General features: G+C 48.4%; 1 protein-coding gene across 1 annotated transcript; it reads left to right on the top strand.

The window, feature by feature from the left end:
* The first annotated feature begins 4,346 nt into the window (after positions 1–4,346).
* On the top strand, positions 4,347–20,451 carry SCD (stearoyl-CoA desaturase). Its single transcript, XM_070432508.1, has 6 exons — positions 4,347–4,679; positions 5,215–5,503; positions 9,369–9,499; positions 10,951–11,156; positions 12,616–12,848; positions 16,122–20,451. Exons 1-6 carry the CDS (start codon positions 4,653–4,655, stop codon positions 16,319–16,321), a joined length of 1,086 nt encoding a protein of 361 aa, XP_070288609.1. The 5' UTR covers positions 4,347–4,652; the 3' UTR covers positions 16,322–20,451.
* Positions 20,452–20,713: the final 262 nt, after the last annotated feature.

Here is a 20,713-nt window from a genome sequence, read left to right as displayed (position 1 = left end):
TATTGTCTTGTTACATCTGTATTTATACCAGTCAATTTTAATCCTGTCAATTTCTATTGCAAAGGTTAGGGCGTTTCTTATCTCCATTCCAGGGAGTAAAGATTATGTAGTTTGCCAAAACTGGTTTGGCTCAGTGGATAGAGCGTCGGCCTGCGGACTGAAAGGTCCCGGGTTCGATTCCGGTCAAGGGCATGTACCTGGGTTGCGGGCACATCCCCTCTGGGAGATGTGCAGGAGGCAGCTGGTCGATGTTTCTCTCCCATCGATGTTTCTAACTATCTATCTCTCTCCCCTCCTCTCTGTAAAAAATCAATAAAATATATTAAAAAAAAAAAAAAAAGAAAATAAATACTACAAAGAAACAAAAGAAAATACATTTAAAAAAAAAAAAAAAAAAAAGATTATGTAGTTTAAGCGTGATTGTTTGTAGTTAAAGTGATTAACTACCCGCATGGCACTTAGTTAAGGGGTTGTATCCCCTCCCTAACCTCAGGGAAAAATCCCCACCTGGGGAAACAACCTTTCTCGGAGAGGTGACCTTGGTTAAAACACATGGCGCTAAGGAGAGCAAACATATTAAGAACAATATGCTATATATGCCAGGTCCCTTGAAACATATGCTGTGCAGATGTTTCTTTCCTGCAGCGACTGTGTCAAGCAGCAAGGATGGACCGGCTTCCGGCAAAAATGAAGTACATGGTGCCTCGTACCTCTTTTCATAGAGGAAGGTTTATAGTTCCAATCTCCATCTCCCAAGCATAGTTGTACTTATATACTAAAATGTCTATCCTCTTATATGGAAACTCCATGGCATACAAATATCGATCACACACTTATTCACAACTTCCACTTTGCCATTGGCTTAATACTTCTTTTTAATATTTTTTTACTTTTTAAAAAAATATATTGTGGACGAAAGGGTCCACATGCTGACCTGACAAGCTCAGGAGAGGCCTGCATGGCAATTTTGCAGACTCGGAGACCTAAAGTAACCACAAAGGATGGTCTGAAATTAAACCTTAACTAAAAGCAGTTATGGTGGGCAGTTACGTCCTGAGCCTATCTGTCTTTTTGCATCTATAACATACCCTTGAAATGTCTGGGTAACTTGTGATTTCCCTGTATCTGGAGCCCCTGGGGCACAATCAGGTGTGCTGGGCCCAGGACAGATGCTGCAGATTCTTTCATTTATCATGTTAATTGTTCCTGCACCCACCTAAGTATGTGTCCATCATTTTACTTTTTATCCTATCACAGAGGTCCCCCCCCTTCACTTAATCCCACCTCCTTAAATCTGTCACCAATGAATTTCATGTATAAATACGGATGTAACCCTGCCATTCTCGGGAGCACTATCTCAATTCGTTGAGGTTCTGCTTCCCGGCATATGTCGACAGTTTGGCTCAAATAAACTCACAGAAATTCTTTACAGGTTTCAATGTTTTTTTTTCGTTAACAATATTTTTATTGATTTCAGAGAGGAAGGGGGAGCGAGAGAGAGATAGAAACATCAATGATGAGAGAGAATCATTGATCGGCTGCCTCCTGCATGCCCCACACTGGGGATCCAGCCCACAAACCGGGCATATGCCTCGACCAGAAATCGAACCCTGACCTCCTGGTTCATAGGTCGATGCTCAACCACTGAGCCACGCCAGCTGGGCTATATACACTGAGTGGCCAGATTATTATGACCACCCCATCAGTACAATGAAGTGAATTAGTTATGCAAATAATAATAATAATGAAACCTTGAGAGTATTCGCTTAGGAAGTTTTCAATATTCAGTATTTTTGGAAGTGTCAATGAAGTACTGATGGGGTGGTGATAATAATCTGGTCACTCAGTGTATACATTTTTATTGATTTCAGTCCGCAGGCCGACGCTTTATCCACTGAGCCAAACTAGCTAAGGCAGGCCTAATACTTCTTGATATCAAGGCTCATGCTTTCCCACATTACTTGTACCGTGCAGCATATTCTGTGGGCAATAGCAAGTTGCTGAGAGTTTTAGAGTAATGGGTGGCACATTCATAGCCATGTGACATGCCCTGGATGAACTTCGGGGAGGAACGCACGCTAGGATACCAGTGGCCTCCTTTCTGTCACTGTAGTTATCAACAGTGAGATGGCCCTGACCATTTTCCCTGAAACTCTCTTCCCAAGGCAGACCTTCTCTAGACTCCCAAAGTCTGTCCCACAGGGTAGCATCTTATCTTTAGAGAGAAATAAAATACTCCGCTTCTGCATTTTTGTCTTGGCAGGCCTCCCCCTTCTCTCTGGCAGAAACTGGATTATTACCAGCTCCTGGCTTAAGTACTAAGGGCAGCACTAAGCAATACTAGCCATAGTATCTACCAGAGTTTAAAGGCGAGGAGAGCAGTTTCCAGGAAACCTTGAGGTTTTCAGATTGTTCCCCGATGAAGTCCAGGGTCTGGAGGAAGCAAGGTCAAATATACTTAGGCAGTTAAAGAGAAAGAAAGCTCGTCTCCATGGCAAAGCCACCTTCAGCCACAGTTAAAAGCACACCCCAAAAGAAACAGTGAATCTTCTCCCTCGAAGAGTAACCCTGTCGTTGGTAGAGGAATTAGGCAAAATCGAACAAGCTGAGAGAGTCTGAAGAGCAGTAGATTTCTCTTCCACATGCCAAGCATTTCTGAGCCATGACAAGACAGGCTGTCCATATCTATCTCATTCAACACTTCTGCACTGGCCCTGGCCGGGTAGCTGAGTTGGTTAGAGGATTGTCCTGATATGCCAAGGTTTGGGGTTCGATCCCTGGTCAGGGCATGAACAAGAATCAACCAATGAATGTATAAATAAGGGGAACAACAAGTCAATGTTTCTCTCTCCTTCCCTCTCTCTCCAATCAATCAATAAACAATAAATACATAAAATAAAACTTCTGTACTGGACAGGGAGCCAGGACTGTGATGGATGTACCTGGTGACTGACCAGAGAGTTGGCCTAGGGACCCTGAGACCAGTGGCCAACAAGAAGCTTCTTAGTTCTCCTCCCAGGCAATCCCAGGTGCCCATCTTCCTGAGAAGCCATTGTTGGCGCACAAGTCCTCACTTTCCCTTCTTCCCAGAAGGATCCTGGCACAGCCCTGGAAAGAGGCTGGGAGAACGCACAGCTTTCTCTCATGATGAGGCTCCCACCAGCCTAGGAAAGACATGAGGGGCATGGGCCGTCAGTGAGGACGGAGCAGCTCAAGAACCCAGGCTTCTGCACAGGGAAACAGAGTTCGCACTCCATCATCACGCTTCTGGGCTCAGCTCCTAACTCGTTTTAATCTCTCTGTCTCTCTTTTCTCACCTGCAAAAGGGAATATGGACCAGCCACCTCATAGGGTCACAGTGAGGATTAAAGAAAATGACTCTTGTGAACTGGCTGGCGGTAATGATCCCAGACCTGTTAGCTATTCTGGCTGCACATAACCCTTCCTCCTGCTGTGGGGGCAGGCACACGTCTAAGCTTCCTGCCTGCTTCCCAGTAAGGAAATTACACCTCGACTATCTGAAGAATCTCCCAAACATCCCCCACCCGCTCGCGGTCCGTAGGCGTGGACTCAGGGGTGGGATGGCTCCCGGGTGCCTGGCGGTGACCCACCCTGCGGGGCGTGCCGACGGCGGAACCTCGTGCGCGCGTGCAGGTCCGCACATACGGGGACGGGCGAGCATCTACTCCACCGCCCGCCCCCAGACTCGGCGAGTCCCGCGGCCCCGGGGTAGCCTCACCGAGCCGGTGGGCGGGGCGGGGCCGCTGTTCCGCGGCGGACCCAGCCCCCCGCGCTCGCTAGGGAGGGGCGGGCTGCACCGGCCTCGCTCCAGCGACCCCAACCCCAGGTCTAAAGCCACGTCTTCTCTCCCCGCGCGTCCCTGGGAAGGGGAGGGAGATCAGAATGCAGTTGTGCGTAGTGATCACCCCCACGGCTTCTCTATTGATTCCTGTGAAACTTCCCCAGGGCCCCTCCATTCGCGAAGTGCTGGGGGGCCCATCCCCCGCTCCCGGACGGGGTCCTCTCGGTCTTGCAGAGAGAAAGCTCCCCAGCGCCTCCGAGGCCGCGGGGTGCCGGGCCGGGAGGCCGGGCGGCCGGAGGAAGAGAAGCGGAGAAGAAAGGGATGGGAGGGGGAGCGAGGAGCTCGCGGCAGAGGGAACAGCAGATTGCGCCGAGCCAATGGCAACGGCAGGACGAGGTGGCACCAAATTCCCTTTGGCCAATGGCGCTCCAGAGTCTACAGAAGCCCATTAGCATTTCCCCGGGGGCTGGCGCTGCGGCGGCCGAGCCGCGGTATGTCTGCAGCATCCAGTTTTTGCGGGTCCGGCCCCTAGCACGCCTCGCCTCTGTCTCCTCCCCTCCCCGCCCATGCGGGGGTCCCACCGCGAGCCAGCTCTGCGCACTTTGCCCCTGTTGGCAGCGAATAAAAGGCGTCTGAGGAAATACGGGACGCGCTCATCCCCTGCCAGCTCCAGCCTTTAAATCCGCGGCCGTGGGAGCTCCACGCACAGCGGGCTCACCGACCCCGACCCAGCGCGCACGGCCACCCTCCGAGCGCAGACGCGGGCTCAGCCACCGAAATCTCTCCGCTGCCCCGCACTCCACGCCGCAGCCTCCGCCCGGGAGAGCGACCCCAGGCACCCGAGAGCCCAATGCCGGCCCACTTGCTGCAGGAGGAGGTGAGTTGCCCGGCGTTGGCTCCTCGGCTCCCAGAGCGCGGGGTCGCCGGAGCTGGCCGGGCTCCCAGGTGACTCGCGTGGATGGAGGAGTTGAGATCCCCGCGGGGACAGAGCCATCTTTTGCGAGTTGAACTGCCTTCATTTGTTGGGCATCTGCATTGTAATTTGGGGACTTGGTTTCCGAACTTTTGTTTCTTAAGCTGAAAAGAAAACCCGGGTCGTGCCGGCACCCTTCCGTCTGTCTGTGTGCCTGCGGGAGTTCCTTTGTGTGTCCGCCTGGGTGAAAGTGTCTCACTCCTTCCTCTTGCCCCTTCACCTGGAGGCTTCACCCCCTCCCCGGGCTCTCTGCATAGTTCCCGGGGACTTCCTTTTCTTCCCTCTGGGGTGGACTCCGCCTTCCGCTACCCCGGGTGTTGGGGCAGGGTCTGTGCCGATCCTTCACGCTCCCTCCCGCTGGGTTGGAGAGTGACGTGGCCCCTGCTCCCTCCACGTGCCGTCTCCGCTCTCCTGACCCTCCGCTGCCTCTCCCTTCCAGATGTCTAGCTCCTACACCACCACCACCACCACCACCATCACAGAGCCTCCCGCCAGGATCGTGCAGAATGGAGAAGGCAACTCGGAGAAGCATCTCCTGCACGCGGAGGAAGACATCCGCCCTGAAATGAAAGACGACATCTACGACCCAAGTTACAAGGATAAGGAGGGCCCGAGGCCCAAGCTGGAGTATGTGTGGCGGAACATCATCCTTATGTCTCTGCTACACTTGGGCGCCCTGTATGGGATCGTACTGATCCCCACCTGCAAGGTCTACACCTGGCTCTGGGGTAAGAGTGTTTCTTGACCTCCTGACCCGGGACGCCAGGTTCTCCCTTCCTTTTAATAAGATAGGAGCTTACCTGGAACGGAAGGACCGGCCCCTACAATTTCCCAGAGGCTGAGTGGACTGGGAGCAGAGGCTAGGGGGACTGGGAGGCGGGAGTGGCCATGCCTGGGGGTCTTTTCACATGGGTGCTGGGGAGGGAGCCCTGAGACCACGTGCTGCAGGCTTTGAAGTGGGTGCACCTGTGCCAGAGCGGCAGCTTCTCCTGAAAGAGCTTTTCTGTTTCAAGCCATTTGCTGGGCTGCTTATCCCAGCCCTGCCATCCACCAAAGAATCAAGGCCCCTCGCTGGGAGCACGGGATGAGACCAGTGGTTTCAGGGGTATATGCTGAGCACAGTCGTGGGACAGCGAGAGAAACTGCTCAGGAAGAGAGGAGAGGGAGGAACCGAGAGGTGGTTACCCGTAAAAGTGTTTGCCCTGACCCTTGGCCCACCAGCCTCCTTTGTTAGAGAGAAAGATGAAGCTCCTGTAGGAACCAAGTTAAACAGGTGGGGTGCTCTGCGACTCCCCGCAGGTCTCCTGGGCACTGTATGCATCACTCAGGGGAAAAGTCCTTTGATTGAAATAAGGTGGGAGCAACATTTCACGTCCCACTCCCCATCTAGCTGCTCAGCTAGCTCCTGATGCCAGGAGGTCTCTCCTTGCCTGGACGGCCAGGCCAGGCCAGAAAAGAGCCCCAAGCAGCCCCGGCCTTGAGGCTGCTGCAGTGAGGGAGGCAGGTCCCAATTCCGTCCCTGACCTGCCCTTAGCTCAGCGTTTTCAGGGACCCATGGGTATGAGCTGATAGCAGGGCCCTGCCCCCTGGCAACACACATGCGCTTTGCAGGCGTTTTCACCTCTGCCACCATAAGCCTGAGTTGGGGGGCGGGGGGAGATTAGGGAACTCTGAGGACCCAGGGGCCCCACACGGCCCCTCTCCCAGGGTGGTTAGGGTTCCCAGAGGAGTCTTGGGCGAGGGGTGCTTGCTGAGAGCTGCACTCTGGCGGATAGTTATGTAGACGGGCTAGTCGGCCAAGTGTTAGCTGATTCTCCCAGGACCACGTACGTCTAACGGTGGTGGGATCTGGTCCCTAGAGCTTCGTGTTGGGAAATCCTCTCAGTGCCTCAGACAGACGCAACTGGGTAGACCCCTTCTCTCAGGATCTCCATCTTTCCAGGCACAAACTGGGACAACAGTACTTTTTTAGGATCAGGAAGGTAGTGCTCCTTAGGTTACAGGTGTCTCATTGCTGAGGCTGCGCAGGCGCAGGATCAGCTCTTCTGCAGACCAGGAAGGCTCTTCTCTTTGTGAGGGGAGGGGTACATCTGTTCTCTAGCCCCTCTGAGATCCCAGCCAAACTTCAGTTCTCTACCCTCCTACCCAAAAAGGGAGTCCCTTCCAGCCTCAGCACTCCCTGTAGGCCTGGTAAGGCCAGAATTTGACCAGACTGCTTCTGCTTGCTCCCCACCCTTGGCTGCTGGAGCAGGGGGCAGAGTGCGGTCCCCAATCCAAGGCTGTGCCCACTTCCTTCATGTGCCCTGCCCACGTGCCTTTGGGCAGAGAAATGTGGCACACAGAGACTGGACGGTGACCTTTTGTACTCCTTTCCCTGGGCCTTGTGGCGGATGGCTTAGCTGACTGATAACCATCCTGGTATGGGGGTAACAGAACTCCTGTTTTAAGAAACAAGAAAGAGAGAGGGACCATCAGGGGCCCCACTTTAAGAGTTTAGGAGCTCGGCCTCAGCCTTTTCTTTTATCCCCAAGGACAGTGTTAAAGTAGCAACTGGTTGTGATTACAGCATTTCTTGTGACTGAGCGATTTAGAGAGCCTCCCAGAAGGGCCCTCGGGGGCAGCCTGAAGGCATATCTCGGGCAACACTGAGAGCCTAAGGGCAAAATTTCCCTTCTCTTAGGGCCAAAGCTATGAGATTTTGCTTAACCATCAATTTGGACACTAGTAGAGAGCGAGCCTCCTTCTAGCGGACAGGCTTAGAGCTGCTGATAGAAAAGGCACTAGACTAGAGTGCTTGGATTCTTTTCCCAATTCCCCCGTTAACGCTAGAATCTTAAGTGCTTTCTGAGTTAACTTACAGGGTCATCTGTGGCATGAAACGACCCTAGTAGCTTCCTTCATTCAGAGCCAAGTGCTTCTGTTTTCTTGCCCAAAGCCATTTCTCTTCTTCCTTGTTGATTCGTGTGGTTGTGGCTCAACTGTCACTCTTCCAGCTGCCGATGCAGGTAGATTTTGCAACTGGGAGGATATAGTCACATGGCTTAAGGCCAGCAAATCATGTAGCAAAGGGATTAGAGACAGAACTTTCATTGGGATGGACTCTGGCTCCACTCTCTCCTGTGGGATCCTGTAGGAGGAATAGGATAGGGTGGAGGAAGATAGGGGAAGGGAGGGGGGCGGGCTGTTTAGGAAACTGCTATCTGTGGCTGGAGAAGAACACGGGACAATTTGTTACAATGTGTGGTGTCTCCAACTGCAACTAAATTCTGTGGCCACTGAGGACCCATTGTTTTGAGCTGTATCCCTAGGAATGAAACATTGTCAACAGTCAACTGCTCTACCAAGGCCTCACTCAGCCCCTGCCTCCTAGAGCTACTGAACAGAGGAAGATGGGTAGACCCAGCAACCCACTGCCCAGTTAGAGATTATAGCTGGCACCTCCTGAGCTGGCAGGCCTCCAGGAAGGTGAGGGGGGACAGCGTTGGGGTTTTCCACCAACAGCTCTGAGCATATCCCACCATCAGCTAAAATTAGCCTTGCCTGAGAGAGTAGGAGCTGACAGAGGGGTGTGGCAAAAGAGAGACACAGGAACTATGTACATATCCTGGGGAGCTGGCTGGAAAGTGAATGCTTGTTGACAGAACTTTTAGTTTCAAACTATGGCTCCATTGCTTACTGGCCTTGTGACCATAGTTAAACACAATCTCTCTGAGCATCTTCTTCTTCAACTGCAAAGTGAGGCTATTAAAGGCCATTCAAAGGATCCAGAAAATCAGAGGATATAAAATTCTTAGCTAAGCTGTGCAGCTATGACTTATGTGTAGGGCAGATATGTCCCCTGATGTGGCCACACTGCCTGCTAATGCTTTTGTACCAGTTGGTCAGTAGCCATAGTTCTGAGCCCCTGAGTGTCCTCTAGAACCCAGAGCCCCTTGGATGGATGAGTGCCCAGACTATACTGACTGTTAAACTGTTGAAGACCGCCCCTGCTTATGGGTCCCAAGCTCTGTAGGAGTGGCCTGTGGTCCTGAAAACCTGGGGGAAGCTTAGCTGAAGTTCAAAGGCGATGGGACTTGAGAAAACAGTCCTCATGACTGAGAGTGACCAGTGGCTGGGTAGCAAGCTCTCTCTTCTCTGTCCTGCCTTCCTAAAGCTCCTGAAACAGCCCGGCCGGCGTGGCTCAGTGGTTGAGTGCCAGTCTATGAACCAGGAGGTCACGGTTCGATTCCTGGATGGGGCACATGGCCGGGTTGTGGGCTTGATCCCCAGTGTGTGGCACACAGGAGACAACCGATCAGTGATTCTCTCTCATCATAGATGTTTCTATTCTCCCTCTCCGTTCCTCTCTGAAATCAATAAAGTTCCTGAAACTTCTTAGCTTATTCCAATGCCTAGGTGGAGAGGGTGAGAGGTGATGGTTTTTTTTTTTTTTTCAAGTAATAAAATGGGAGAGACCTAAGAGGCCAAGGTGTGTCTGCACTTCAGGGAAAAGCAGATCCTCACCCAAAGCCTCTGAAGACACAGCCAACATACAGAGATCCACGTGTGAATGTTTTTCCAGATTATTGACCTCTCACTGTGTCCGCCTGGCAGGGTTCTTCTACTACATCATCAGTGCCCTGGGTATAACGGCAGGAGCCCACCGCCTGTGGAGTCACCGGAGCTACAAAGCTCGGCTGCCCCTGCGGGTCTTCTTGATCATCGCCAACACCATGGCATTCCAGGTAGGAAGCCGGCTCTGCTCAGCCCTTCCCTCCACTCTGTCAGTGACCAGGGGTGGATGGAGCACCTGAGAGGAGCAACACCTGGACAACCACTTCACTCTCCTCTCTCCGGGTGGTCACCTCCGGTGCAGGCCCAGTCCTTAGGTCCATAAAGCATGAGCACAGTTCTGAGTCTAGAAAAGAGGAATAGGAGATAACTAGGAAATACTTATTCCTGTCTATTCCTCAGGTTCCTCTGTTACCACACAGGCTGGCTGTTGGGGTCCTTCATCCTCAGGGTCTACAAGGCAGGAGCCTTAGTTTATGCGGCTGATTTCCTGGGTAGGCACTGGACAATAGACTCACCATTTTAGGTGAATAGCTTAGGGCTCCACCATGGGGGGACTGAAGTGGATGTTTCACAGGCTCAGGAATTCTGTTGTTTTCCGGCGATGACAGCAAATACTTATAGCGCTGAGTATGTGCCTGGTACTATTCTGAGCACTTGGCATAGATTCCCTCATTAAATTCTCTTCGGAGGTGGGTACTATTCTTATTCCCATTTTCTAGATAAGAAAATTATGTCACGGAGAGGTTAGGGAGACCAGCCATGTGGTCCTGCCTTGGGCTGCCAGGCTGGCTAAGTCAAGTATGGAGGTTTGTTGAGTCAGAAAGTTTATAGCCGAGATAGAATGAGGGAAACTGGGGAAAGGGAACGCACAGCTATTAAGTGGTGGCAATGGGCAACCGATCGGTTGTGATGTGGGGCTTAGCTTGGAGCAGAGGGAAAAAAAGAAGCCACCGAACTTGTTCCCTTCTTCGTGGCAATATTCCAGGTATTTACCGTAGTTACATAATCATCTGTGCCATGTTACTTTATACCTTGAGGGCTCCTGATATTGGGACGAAGGTAAGAAAGAGATATTGACACATTCTGTAAGGGACAGAAAGAGTCCCAGAGGTCATTTGGGAATGTGGCCACGCTCGCGATTTACGTGCCTGGTCTCGCTGAGTTGTGAGCGGTCTCTTGCCAAGGCTTCAGAATGAAGCTCCCTGCAGCTTTATCCACTGACCAGGGCCCGAGGATGCAAGGCTGCCTGCCTTGTTCTCCCTGCCCAGGGATTAGGCACCCAGGAAGGCCTTTTCCAGCATTTCTTGCTGGAGGAATTTCAATGTTCTCTCCTGATGAAATTGTTTGATCAATCTCCATTCCGCCCACTGTGTAATCTTTATGAAGCAACCAGCCCTATTCATGTGGTCCTGGGACTTTAAGTTGCTTTTCCAATTAAGCTTCAGTGGCAAGTTGGGGGAAAAGAGGAGGCTACTCTGTGGCCCTCCTTTGGATCCCTGGCTCCTGGGTATTTTGTGAGGTTGGGCTGAGAGCTATGGGCTCTTGAAGAGGTCCATCCACTGGGATTCCCCTAAGAGGGTGTCTCTCCTCAGGCCTACAATCTTCTTCTCTGTCCCTCCAGAATGATGCTTATGAATGGGCCCGAGATCACCGTGTTCACCACAAGTTTTCAGAAACAGATGCTGACCCCCACAATGCCCGGCGTGGCTTTTTCTTCTCCCATGTGGGTTGGCTGCTTGTGCGCAAACACCCGGCTGTCAAAGAGAAGGGTGGTTTGCTAGACTTGTCTGACCTAAAAGCCGAGAAGCTGCTGATGTTCCAGAGGAGGTGAGTGGAGTGGGGATGGAGCTGGGCACTTGGTGTTTGGGGGGACCCCCCCCACCTTTTCTCCTAGGGCTTACAAACATAAGCTGAGAAATTTACTGGGTTTGTATATTTTAAAATCATAATTTAAAACCCTAATTTTTAATAGTCCCCAAGTCTACAGCCATAGAATATTATTCTTTCTGAACTTCTTAATTAAACCAATAAAATTCAACAAATGTTTACTGACCTAGGAAGTCATGGATACAAAGATGACTGTGTCATAGTCCTTACCTTCAAGGAGTTTGTAGCCTACTGGCGAGTGAAAGGATAAGCCAAGTGTCCGATAAGTATGATACATGGCAAATGTTTTCTGTACCAGGAAGAGACACAAAGGAGAGGGAGACTGCATAGTGGGGAGCATCAGGGAATGGTTTGTGAAGAAAGTAGCTTTGGAATCCACTGATGGGTAGAGATTTTCACAGGTGCCAGGGGAGAGGGACAAACAGTACAAACAGAACAGAATGATCTAAATCTGAAGTATGTTCTAGCAACAGAGTCCTTTTGCTTGAGGTATAGGGTGTGGTAGGATTAAGACTAGAGAGGGAGACTGGTGCCATTACAAGCAGACTTCGGATTTAATTTGATAGACAATGGGACACCATTACAGGTTTTTTGATTGGGAATCTGTGATGGTTGGAGGTGTGCTTCAGAAAGATCACTTTCATGACAGGTGAAGAAACCATTGAGCCAGAGAGGTGAGAAGCAGGGCCACAAGTTAGGAGGCAGTGAGGATCCTTGCTAGGGAAGCAGTGGCAAGAATGGAAAGGAGTTGGTGCAGGAATACCAATGATATAAGAGCATAAGGCTTGACTGCAGAAGAGACGCAGGAAATCAAGTCAATGGTCAGTTCTCTTTACCTTCAAGGAGAGATTGAATAATGGGACAGGACCTTCAGAGGACTGGAGACCTGGAGGCATCAAAGATCCTGAGGGAAAAGAAGAGGAATGGTTAGAGGATGGCTGGCAGGAAATGGAGGCAAGACACTAAACATGGACTCTGCAAAGAACATTGGCTGGAAAGAGAAAGGAGCCCGAAGACAGAATGGAAAAACAGCCTGGGCAGGAGAGCTCAGTGTATTCATTTGTAATCTGGACCTTGCCTGTTTTACCCACATGAAATTATGCTATAGTAAAAAAAAAAACACAATGACTTTCGAATCAGGAGATCAGCATTCCAATCCTTGCTCCACTGGTTCCTTGTGCAATCCTAGAAAAGTCATTTAACCCCTCATTACCTCATCTAAAAGGTGAGATAATGACACTACATTCTCACAAGGTTTCCCACCCCATTCCTCTTGCTCTGTTTCCTGCCATGCTGTCCTCACTATGTAGAAGGAAAGAGACAGCCCAGCCCAGTGATGATGGAGATCAGGTAGGTCTGAGTCCTCTCTGCTGACTCGGTGTATGGTCTGTCAATGCAGGCATTACAAGCCCGCTGTCCTGCTGATGTGCTTCATCCTGCCCACACTTGTGCCCTGGTATTTCTGGGGTGAAACTTTCCAGCACAGCTTGTACGTTGCCACTTTCTTGCGGTACGCCATCGTGCTCAATGCCACCTGGCTGGTGAACAGCGCTGCCCACCTCTACGGATATCGCCCTTACGACAAGAACATTAACCCGCGGGAGAACATCCTGGTTTCACTGGGAGCTGTGGGTAAGTCAGCAGTCCACGGCCAGACCACATCTAGGGGTCTGCTGTTTGGGTATTAGGCTGGGAACCAGAAAAACCTGATTAACTTGCTTTATGACCACTTTCTATCTGTTTTTCCACCCTAGAACTCAGGGAAAATATTTTAGCAAACTCTTGAGAGCCAGGCAACAAGTCTTATATAGAAAGGAAAGGTAAAATATAACAATGCCTTTGACTCCAGGTTCTTGAACAATTCCCAAATGTTATATATAATGAGCCTCTTTGGGTTTTCCTTTTTCCAGGGCTGGACTGTAGGGAATGTATAAATCGATATAAATAGAATAGGGCCCTCAGGGTGGCCAATGTGCCCAGTGGTCTATGTCATATCAAATGTAGAATTAATACTTGTAATTTAATTCAGTAAGCTTCTCTTTTATATATCTTTTTGCTCTATTCAGATAGGCCATATGTTAACTGTATGCCATGCCTGATTGCCTGGTGATGCCAATCGGAAGGGCATCAAAGCAACTGTTGGTGGCCCTTCCCCGCCACCTACCATTCTCGTCTCCTGTCCTTGATTTTTCTCTCTTCTGCTTTATTCTGTGCTAAGAATGGCTTAAATCACCTAGGCCCCTGATAAAGCAGTTAGTTTAATCACAAGTGCCTGCTGGCTGATCTAATGCTTGCTATTCATGGAGTTATTTCTCTATAATTTGAGTTCTAATAGTCAGAGTTCTACCATCTGTCTCCAGTTGTTTTTTCTGTCACTGTTTTCAGCTAAATAGAGACCATCACTAAGGCCTGGAATTAGCCTTCCTTAAGGAAACCCACTGGCCTCTTGTTCCTCACCGTTGATCAGTACTATTGGTTACACAATATAACCAGGCACCCTCACTGTTCCGCGTGTTTATGCATATTCTGGCCTAAAGTCACCCTTTTCTCTTTATAGTCTCAACCCTGACCATCTTCACTAGGTACTGTCTGTACTCAAATAGTATTTTTTCCCTCACTCTTTTGAACTTTCAGGCACCATCGTGCACTAGGTACTGTCTGTACTCAAATAGTATTTTTTCCCTCAGTCTTTTTAACTTTCAGGCACCATTGTGCATGTTTTTACTCTGAACCACGTTTGAAATAAATCACCTAGGCCCCATAAGTCTGAGATTTTCATAGAAATGGAAGTTTCTGGAATGAGATTTGTCCTGTACTGCAAATGGGTCTATAGTGAGCTTCCCTAACTGCAGCCTCTTTCTGACCATTAGTTCCAAGTGGCTCCCTTGTGCAAAAAAACAACCAAACAACCCCCACAAAAAAACAAAGTGGCTCCCAACATCTCATTTTGTCTCAGTTATTTATTTCTCCGTACCTGCTGCTCTCCTCCCTTATCATCTCCCCTTTTGTTCTCTAGCTCGCTTCCTGCCTTTCTAATCTTTTCTTCTTGAATTACCTCCCCCACAGTCACATGCTCATCTTCTCTCTGCCAAAGCTGACCTCCCTTGAGCCTTTCTTGGGCTGTATCTTGCTGCCCCAGTTGCAAAGTCTTGTCCTTCTTCTCCCTGTTGACTCTCCTTCTCTTCCCACCCCCACCCCCTCACTTGGCTATGTGTGTGTCTGATTCAGTTTTCAATCTGATAAGTATAGGCCTGGTTAGTGCTTTATATGGAGCCTGGTGCAAAGCCATTTATGGAAATGAGAAGTCCTCTGTCAGTACCTTTAGCCGTGGGATCATTCCATCCTCCTCCTCAGTTGACACTGTCACAGAGAGTTCGTGTCACAGGGGACACACCTTGAGATGCCTTGGATAGTGTCATTGACTTTGCAGGACTTCCTCTACTTGCTCGTTATTAATATCATTATGGCTCTCCTGAGGTTCTTTTATCTTCAAAGGACTCGATATGCTCTTTTACTAGCTATTATTTACCCGGCTTTACCCCAGCCTCATAAGGGTCAGTATTGTTATTGTTGAATGTGGTTCAGAAAAAAGAGTTCTGCCACTGGTTGGAGACCTCTCTGTGGAGTTTCCAAAGTTTTCTCCATTACAGAAATTACCCTGAACCCAGAATTTTGTTTTTCCTCCATCTCATCTCAGAAGTTAAAGGGAGTTTCTAAGCATTTTGCCTCTGACTCCCTCAGAGAGCTTCTGTTTTCTCTGCATCACCACCACACCAGGGTCAAAGCTCAAAGAATTCGAAGTCAGAGTCTACTAAGCTAGTAGTGGCCGAGGACACTCGAGCCCCTGGGCTGGGCCTCCTTTCTTCTGACTTTCGGCTGTTGCTGCCCAATTCTGTTCTCTCACACGCTTGTCGGCAGTTCCCGTGCAGGTGTACTCCCTTGCTCACCTTTGTAAGAAACACAGCAAAAGTTCTTCATTCTAGACTCTCTCCTCTTCCCACCCTAACACACACACACACACACACACACACAGAGCCTTGGAGATCTCAGACCAGTATTTAGTGAAGCTCTGGGATTTTTCGTTCTAAAATCCATTTCCAGTGATAGTTTCTTTTTAGTCATCTTATCCTCTGAGAGAAACTGCCAGTACTCGCACAATGGCTCCCAGAAAGCCATGGGTGACCAAGGTCTCCCTATTTGTTTCTTTCTTTCTTTTTTTTTTTTTTTAAATCCTCACCAAGGATATTTCCCCATTGATTTGATTTGATTTTTTTAAAAAATATTTTATTGATTTTTTACAGAGAGGAAGGGAGAGGGATAGAGAGTTAGAAACATCGATGAGAGAGAAACATCGATCAGCTGCCTCCTGCACACTCCCCACTGGGTATGTGCCCACAACCAAGGTATATGCCCTTGACCAGAATCGAACCTGGGACCCTTCAGTCCGCAGGCCGACGCTCTATCCATTGAGCCAAACCAGTTAGGGCTCCCCATTGATTTTAGAGAGAGTGGAAGGGAGGGGAGGAGGAAGAGAGGTAGAGACAGAGAGAAACATCGATGTGAGAGAGACACATTGATTGGTTGCCTCCCGCTGCAGCAGGGAGATCGAACCTGCAATCCAGGTACATGCCCTTGACTGGGAATGGAACCTGAGACCCTTTGATGCGAGGATGGATGCTCTAACCACTGAGAAACACTGGCCAGGGCTCCCTATGTGTTTCTTAAGAAGCCTCTGAGTGGATCTATTTGGTTCAGAGTAGAAGAGACTAGTTTCATTCATTCGTTCAACAACAGCAAGTATCTGCTAGGTTTCAGGTACTCTGCTAGGTAACTGATGTTCCAAGATCAGGAAGACAGCAATTCACCGTAGAGCGCCATAACTTTTTTCTTTGTTTTTTGTTTCAGGTGAGGGCTTCCACAACTACCATCACTCCTTTCCCTATGACTACTCCACCAGTGAGTACCGCTGGCACATCAACCTGACCACATTCTTCATCGATTGCATGGCTGCCCTCGGTCTGGCTTACGACCGGAAGAAAGTATCCAAGGCGGCCGTCTTGGCCAAGATTAAAAGAACTGGAGATGGAAGCTACAAGAGTGGCTAAGTTTGGGTCCTCCGTTCTCCTTTCCAAAAGCCAGCCAGGCAGAGTTTTAATGTTCTTTTTATTAACTACTGAACAATGCTACCAGAATGCTAAAGATGATGAGGTTAACCCATTCCAGTATTCTTTTAAAATTCAAAAGTATTGAAAGCCAACAACTCTGCCTTCATGATGCTAAGCTGATACTCTTCTTTCTTCTCTTTTCTTCCCTGTCTTCTAGACCCATTGTCCTTTTCTTTGCTTTTTCCCTGTCACCTTCCTTTCTCTTCTCCCTCATTGCCTCCCAGACAAGCAGCTGGTGAGGCATTCATTGATGGGTGTCTAGCTTCTGAAGTCTAGACAACCTTTCTATCATCCAAAACTAGTGGTTTTGCCCCAGATAACTCTTTCCTTGAGGTGTTCTGAGCTTCAAGGTAGTGGCTCAAGCTAGAGATTTGACATCTTCTGGGAAGACCCCTATTAGTTATTTTCATTTCAGACTTTTGCTAGATGGAATGGAAAAACAACTTTATTTAGCACAAAGCTTCTAAAGCAGGTAAATTGTCAGGGGAGAGGGTTAGCATGCATGGTACGTAAGGTGGGAAACAAAGCAAGAAGAAGCTCCTGATGTGACCAAACATACAGCTGCCTGCCTACTGCGGACATTGAGCCCCACCACCCAGCATGCTTCCTTTCTCTCCTGACTGTGAGTAGGGAATGGCCATGGAGCTTGGCAATGCGAGACCACAGAAGCAAATCTTAGGTCCCAGTAGACTCTAGGCTAGAGATAAAGAAGAAGCATTTAGTTTGTAATACAAATGATCTTCAATGGAGTTCTTTTTCCTTTAATAACAGGAAAATTTCTTATTTCATATATCAGAAAGTCTTGAGGTTGGTTGTTTCCAGAATTGATGAATCCAGCAGCTCATGGAATCATCAAAATTCTTTCATCTTTCTGCTTTGCCATCTGACCCTTGGGATATTGGTCAGCTCTACTCAGTAACGAGGTAGCTGCAGCATTTCCAGACATCCAAAAAAGGAATGTATTGGTGGTATAATGGTGAGCATTCCAAAAAAGAAAGGATTTTAGGAGGTAGGTCAAACAGATACATATATATATATATACAGATATACTTTGCTTAGAATATTAAATAATTCACTCAGAGTATTTCCCTCTGAAAGAGGGATGCTTGAAGAAGAGGACAGGGGATGGAGAGGCTGAAGAACAGGGTCTATGGCAGTTCCTGAGAGATTATTTTACAGAAGAAGGACTTTGAGAATGCATTGTCTGGGGATTTGGATTCAGAAGCTTACTAAGTAAATTCCTGGGTGTCATAATAGGAAAGCTGGTTATCCAAACAAGTTAGTTGTTAGGTTCATTCATTGACTCCCATTTCTCCTTGGAATAAATAAAAACTAGAAGGCTTTTCGCCATAGTGTCAGACTATTTCACTCATTTCTTCTGTTAACAGGTAGCCCAGCGATTTTCAATCTTTTTCATCTCATGGCACACATAAACTAATGACTAAAATTCTGCAGCACACCAAAAAATATTTTTTGCCAATCTAACAACAACAAAAAAGGTATACTTTTGAGTGATTCACACCAGACGGCTACTGTTGTATTGGCTGTTGTCATTTTTTTATTTGACAATCTAAGGAAAAAGAGGTCAGTGCTCCTGACTACATAGGCAGGTGTTGCATGTTTTAAAACTGCTTGTGGCACAACGGTTGAAAATCGCTGATCTAGCCTAAAGGATAGGACTGCCTGGGGGCAAATATAAGTCTTCACCCTGATTATCGGTTCCTGGCTCGACCCAATCTGTCCATTTCTCCTACTGGTTCTGTCTCTCCCCTGATGTTTTCTTTTTTTCTCTGGACAGGCAGCCGCCTTTGTGTATTCAGAGGCAGTGATGGCTATTGCTGTCCAGGCAGACAGAATGCTCAGGGTCACTGAACCACTGTTTCTCTTTATAAGGTTGCCCTCGCTGCCACTCTCACCTGGCCTCCAGAGTCTCTCCACCCACAGCCCTGTTGTCCCCTGCCACACTGATGACTCAAGACAAGGCTGGCAAACCCTCCCAGAAACATCGCTGGCGCAGGCGCTCTCTCTCATGAGGCACAGCCAGGGCGAATGCTTGCATCATGCCAGTGAGCCAGCCCTGGAGCAAAAGAGAGTTTGTTTTCGGTCTCCTCTGTCTGGGTCAGAACCAGAGAACATACTGGACGCCCCCTGCTTGCTTATTTACCCTGCCCAGCTTTAGTCCGTGCTCCCAGCTGACTGCAGCGCTGGTAGAAGTAGGAGGGAGCCTAGTCTTCACTGGGAAGCACAAGAAACAAAGGCAAGTTCCAAAGTGCCTCACTTGAAAGAAGGCCCTGTTCACTCCCTGGAGCCAGGGTACATTGCAAAGCTTTGGCCGGGACTCGGGATCTGAGATGCCATGAACTTTGCTGAACAGCGTCTCTGTTCAGCAAACTAACCAGCGTTCCCCACAACACAGCCTAGGGTAGACAATAGTGTAGAAGCGGTCTGGAAAAAGTAAAAAAAATCAGTGTTTTGAGAACCTTGGACCACTACTGTCCCTGTACCTCAGTTTGTCAACGCAGAAGCCTGGCTTTTCTCTGTCAAGGTTGGAAATGTATGACACCAGGTGCTCAGTGCGCTGTTGAAACCGAATGGTGGAAGGGAGGAGGGCCTTTCCTTTTGTATTTACTGAGTAGAGAGAGGCTACAGGGGTAAGCCTGGTCTAAAGGCATCTTTGTCTTTTGAGCTGTTCCTCTCAGTGGAAGATCACTGTAGTTTCAATCTGCTGACCTGTGCACCTACCCCTGGGAAATGTCTATTGGATAGTTTTAACTCCACAGGTCACCAGATGCCTGCTTTATAATTTATGATCAAAAACAACTTTATCTTTCTATTCTAATCATGTTCCATGGATCTGATCCCACACCATGACCCTACCTGCACAAGGCTGACCGGGGTCCTCAGGCTGAGGGCCCTGGTGTATGTGGGGGTGGGGGGGTAGGGGGGTGAGGGGGGGTTCTCTGCTGAATAAGGAACACTTCTCAAGACTCTAAAGCTGAATTCAAATAATGCATTAATGATCCAGAAACCCGGATCTGATCACATGTGAATTTCTAACAGTCCTTGCTTTGTGGGTGTGCTGACAACTTATTTGGGTGCCTTACATGTTTTCTAATCAGTGTTGCATATGAGCCTGCTCTCACTCCCTCCGTGCTCCTCCGTGGAGTTCCTTTGCACCCGAGAGCCTGCAGAAGTGGCTGGTGGAAAGGGGGGCCTGGCCGGAGAATTAGCTGTTTGCAGGATTCCCTCCTGGGCTGCATTTTGGAAACTTTTCTTAGGTCTGTGTTTCTTAAGTGCCCACATTTGATGGAGGGTGGAAGTAATTTGAATGTATTTGATTTTTTTAATTTTTTTTTTAGATGAAAAGATGTTTGTAGCATTTAAAATGGAAACTTTTTCTCCTTGGTTTTCAAGTATCCTGAGTGTATTCTCTGTAAGTATAGCTCAAATGGGTCAGCATGAAAGGTTAAAGAAAGCAAGATATCAACGTTACCCAGGTGGTTAAGGCCAAGGCCTCTCCTTACCACTGTGCCACTGACTTGCTATGTGACCCTGGGCAAGTCACTTAATAATAATGTGCCTCAGTTTTCCTTCTGTTAAAATGGGGGTAATAATACTGACCTACCTCAAAGGGCAGTTTTGAGGTGTGACTAATGCTTTGTATGAAGCATTTTGGGACCCTTCAGCAGAGAAATTCTCTTAAGTCCTGAGTATTTTTATAGTAGCAGTATCCACCATGAACTTGTGTCCACCATAAACCATGTGTCCCAGATGCTATCATTAATCTATATGGTTTTCTCTGAGAAATTGAATAAATCCATTGGATAAGTGGTAGATAACTAGCCAGACAAAATTTGAGAATGCATAAACTCATTGTCATGGAAACAGACACAGGATACCTGTTCCTTGATTGGGTGGGATTTTTTCCTTTTTTTTTTTTTTTTTTTAATGTGGGATAGTAGTTATTTGTGACCTAAGAATAATTTTGGAATAATTTCTATTAATAATTCTGAAGTTAGTTGTATTATCTAACATTGTGTTTGTTCATAATAAAAATTTCACGAATCTGATTGCACTGTGTCTGGGAGTTTTTTGGGCGTGATTCAAAGTCTCCTGGGACTTATCTCTATGGTCCACCATCCTGTTCCTGTACCTTTAAGAGTAATACAGAAGTAAAAGCTACAATGACTGACTCATACCCCAGTGACCCGCCCTGTCTTTTCTAAGGGTAACTTTAGGTTGAATTCAGTCTTGGCAGCAGGAAAGCAGGAGTCTGCTGCCATTAAACCAACCACATTAATACCAGCTGACACTTTAGCCCCGGCATTTGGC

Source organism: Myotis yumanensis, unplaced genomic scaffold (assembly GCF_028538775.1).
Source record: "Myotis yumanensis isolate MYYU_CA2020_CCGP unplaced genomic scaffold, mMyoYum1.0.hap1 SCAF_13, whole genome shotgun sequence".
Classification (NCBI taxonomy): Eukaryota; Metazoa; Chordata; class Mammalia; order Chiroptera; family Vespertilionidae; genus Myotis; species Myotis yumanensis.
This window is presented reverse-complemented; position numbering and strand designations above follow the sequence as displayed.

What these genes read in the sequence shown, in the direction of transcription:
- SCD (XM_070432508.1), top strand. Translation starts at nt 4,653, where the DNA reads ATGCCGGCCCACTTGCTGCAGGAGGAG. An exon ending in CTGCTGATGTTCCAGAGGAG is followed by an intron (nt 11,157 to 12,615) that starts GTGAGTGGAGTG and finishes CTGTCAATGCAG; the next exon opens with GCATTACAAGCCCGCTGTCC. An exon ending in GGTTTCACTGGGAGCTGTGG is followed by an intron (nt 12,849 to 16,121) that starts GTAAGTCAGCAG and finishes TTTTTGTTTCAG; the next exon opens with GTGAGGGCTTCCACAACTAC.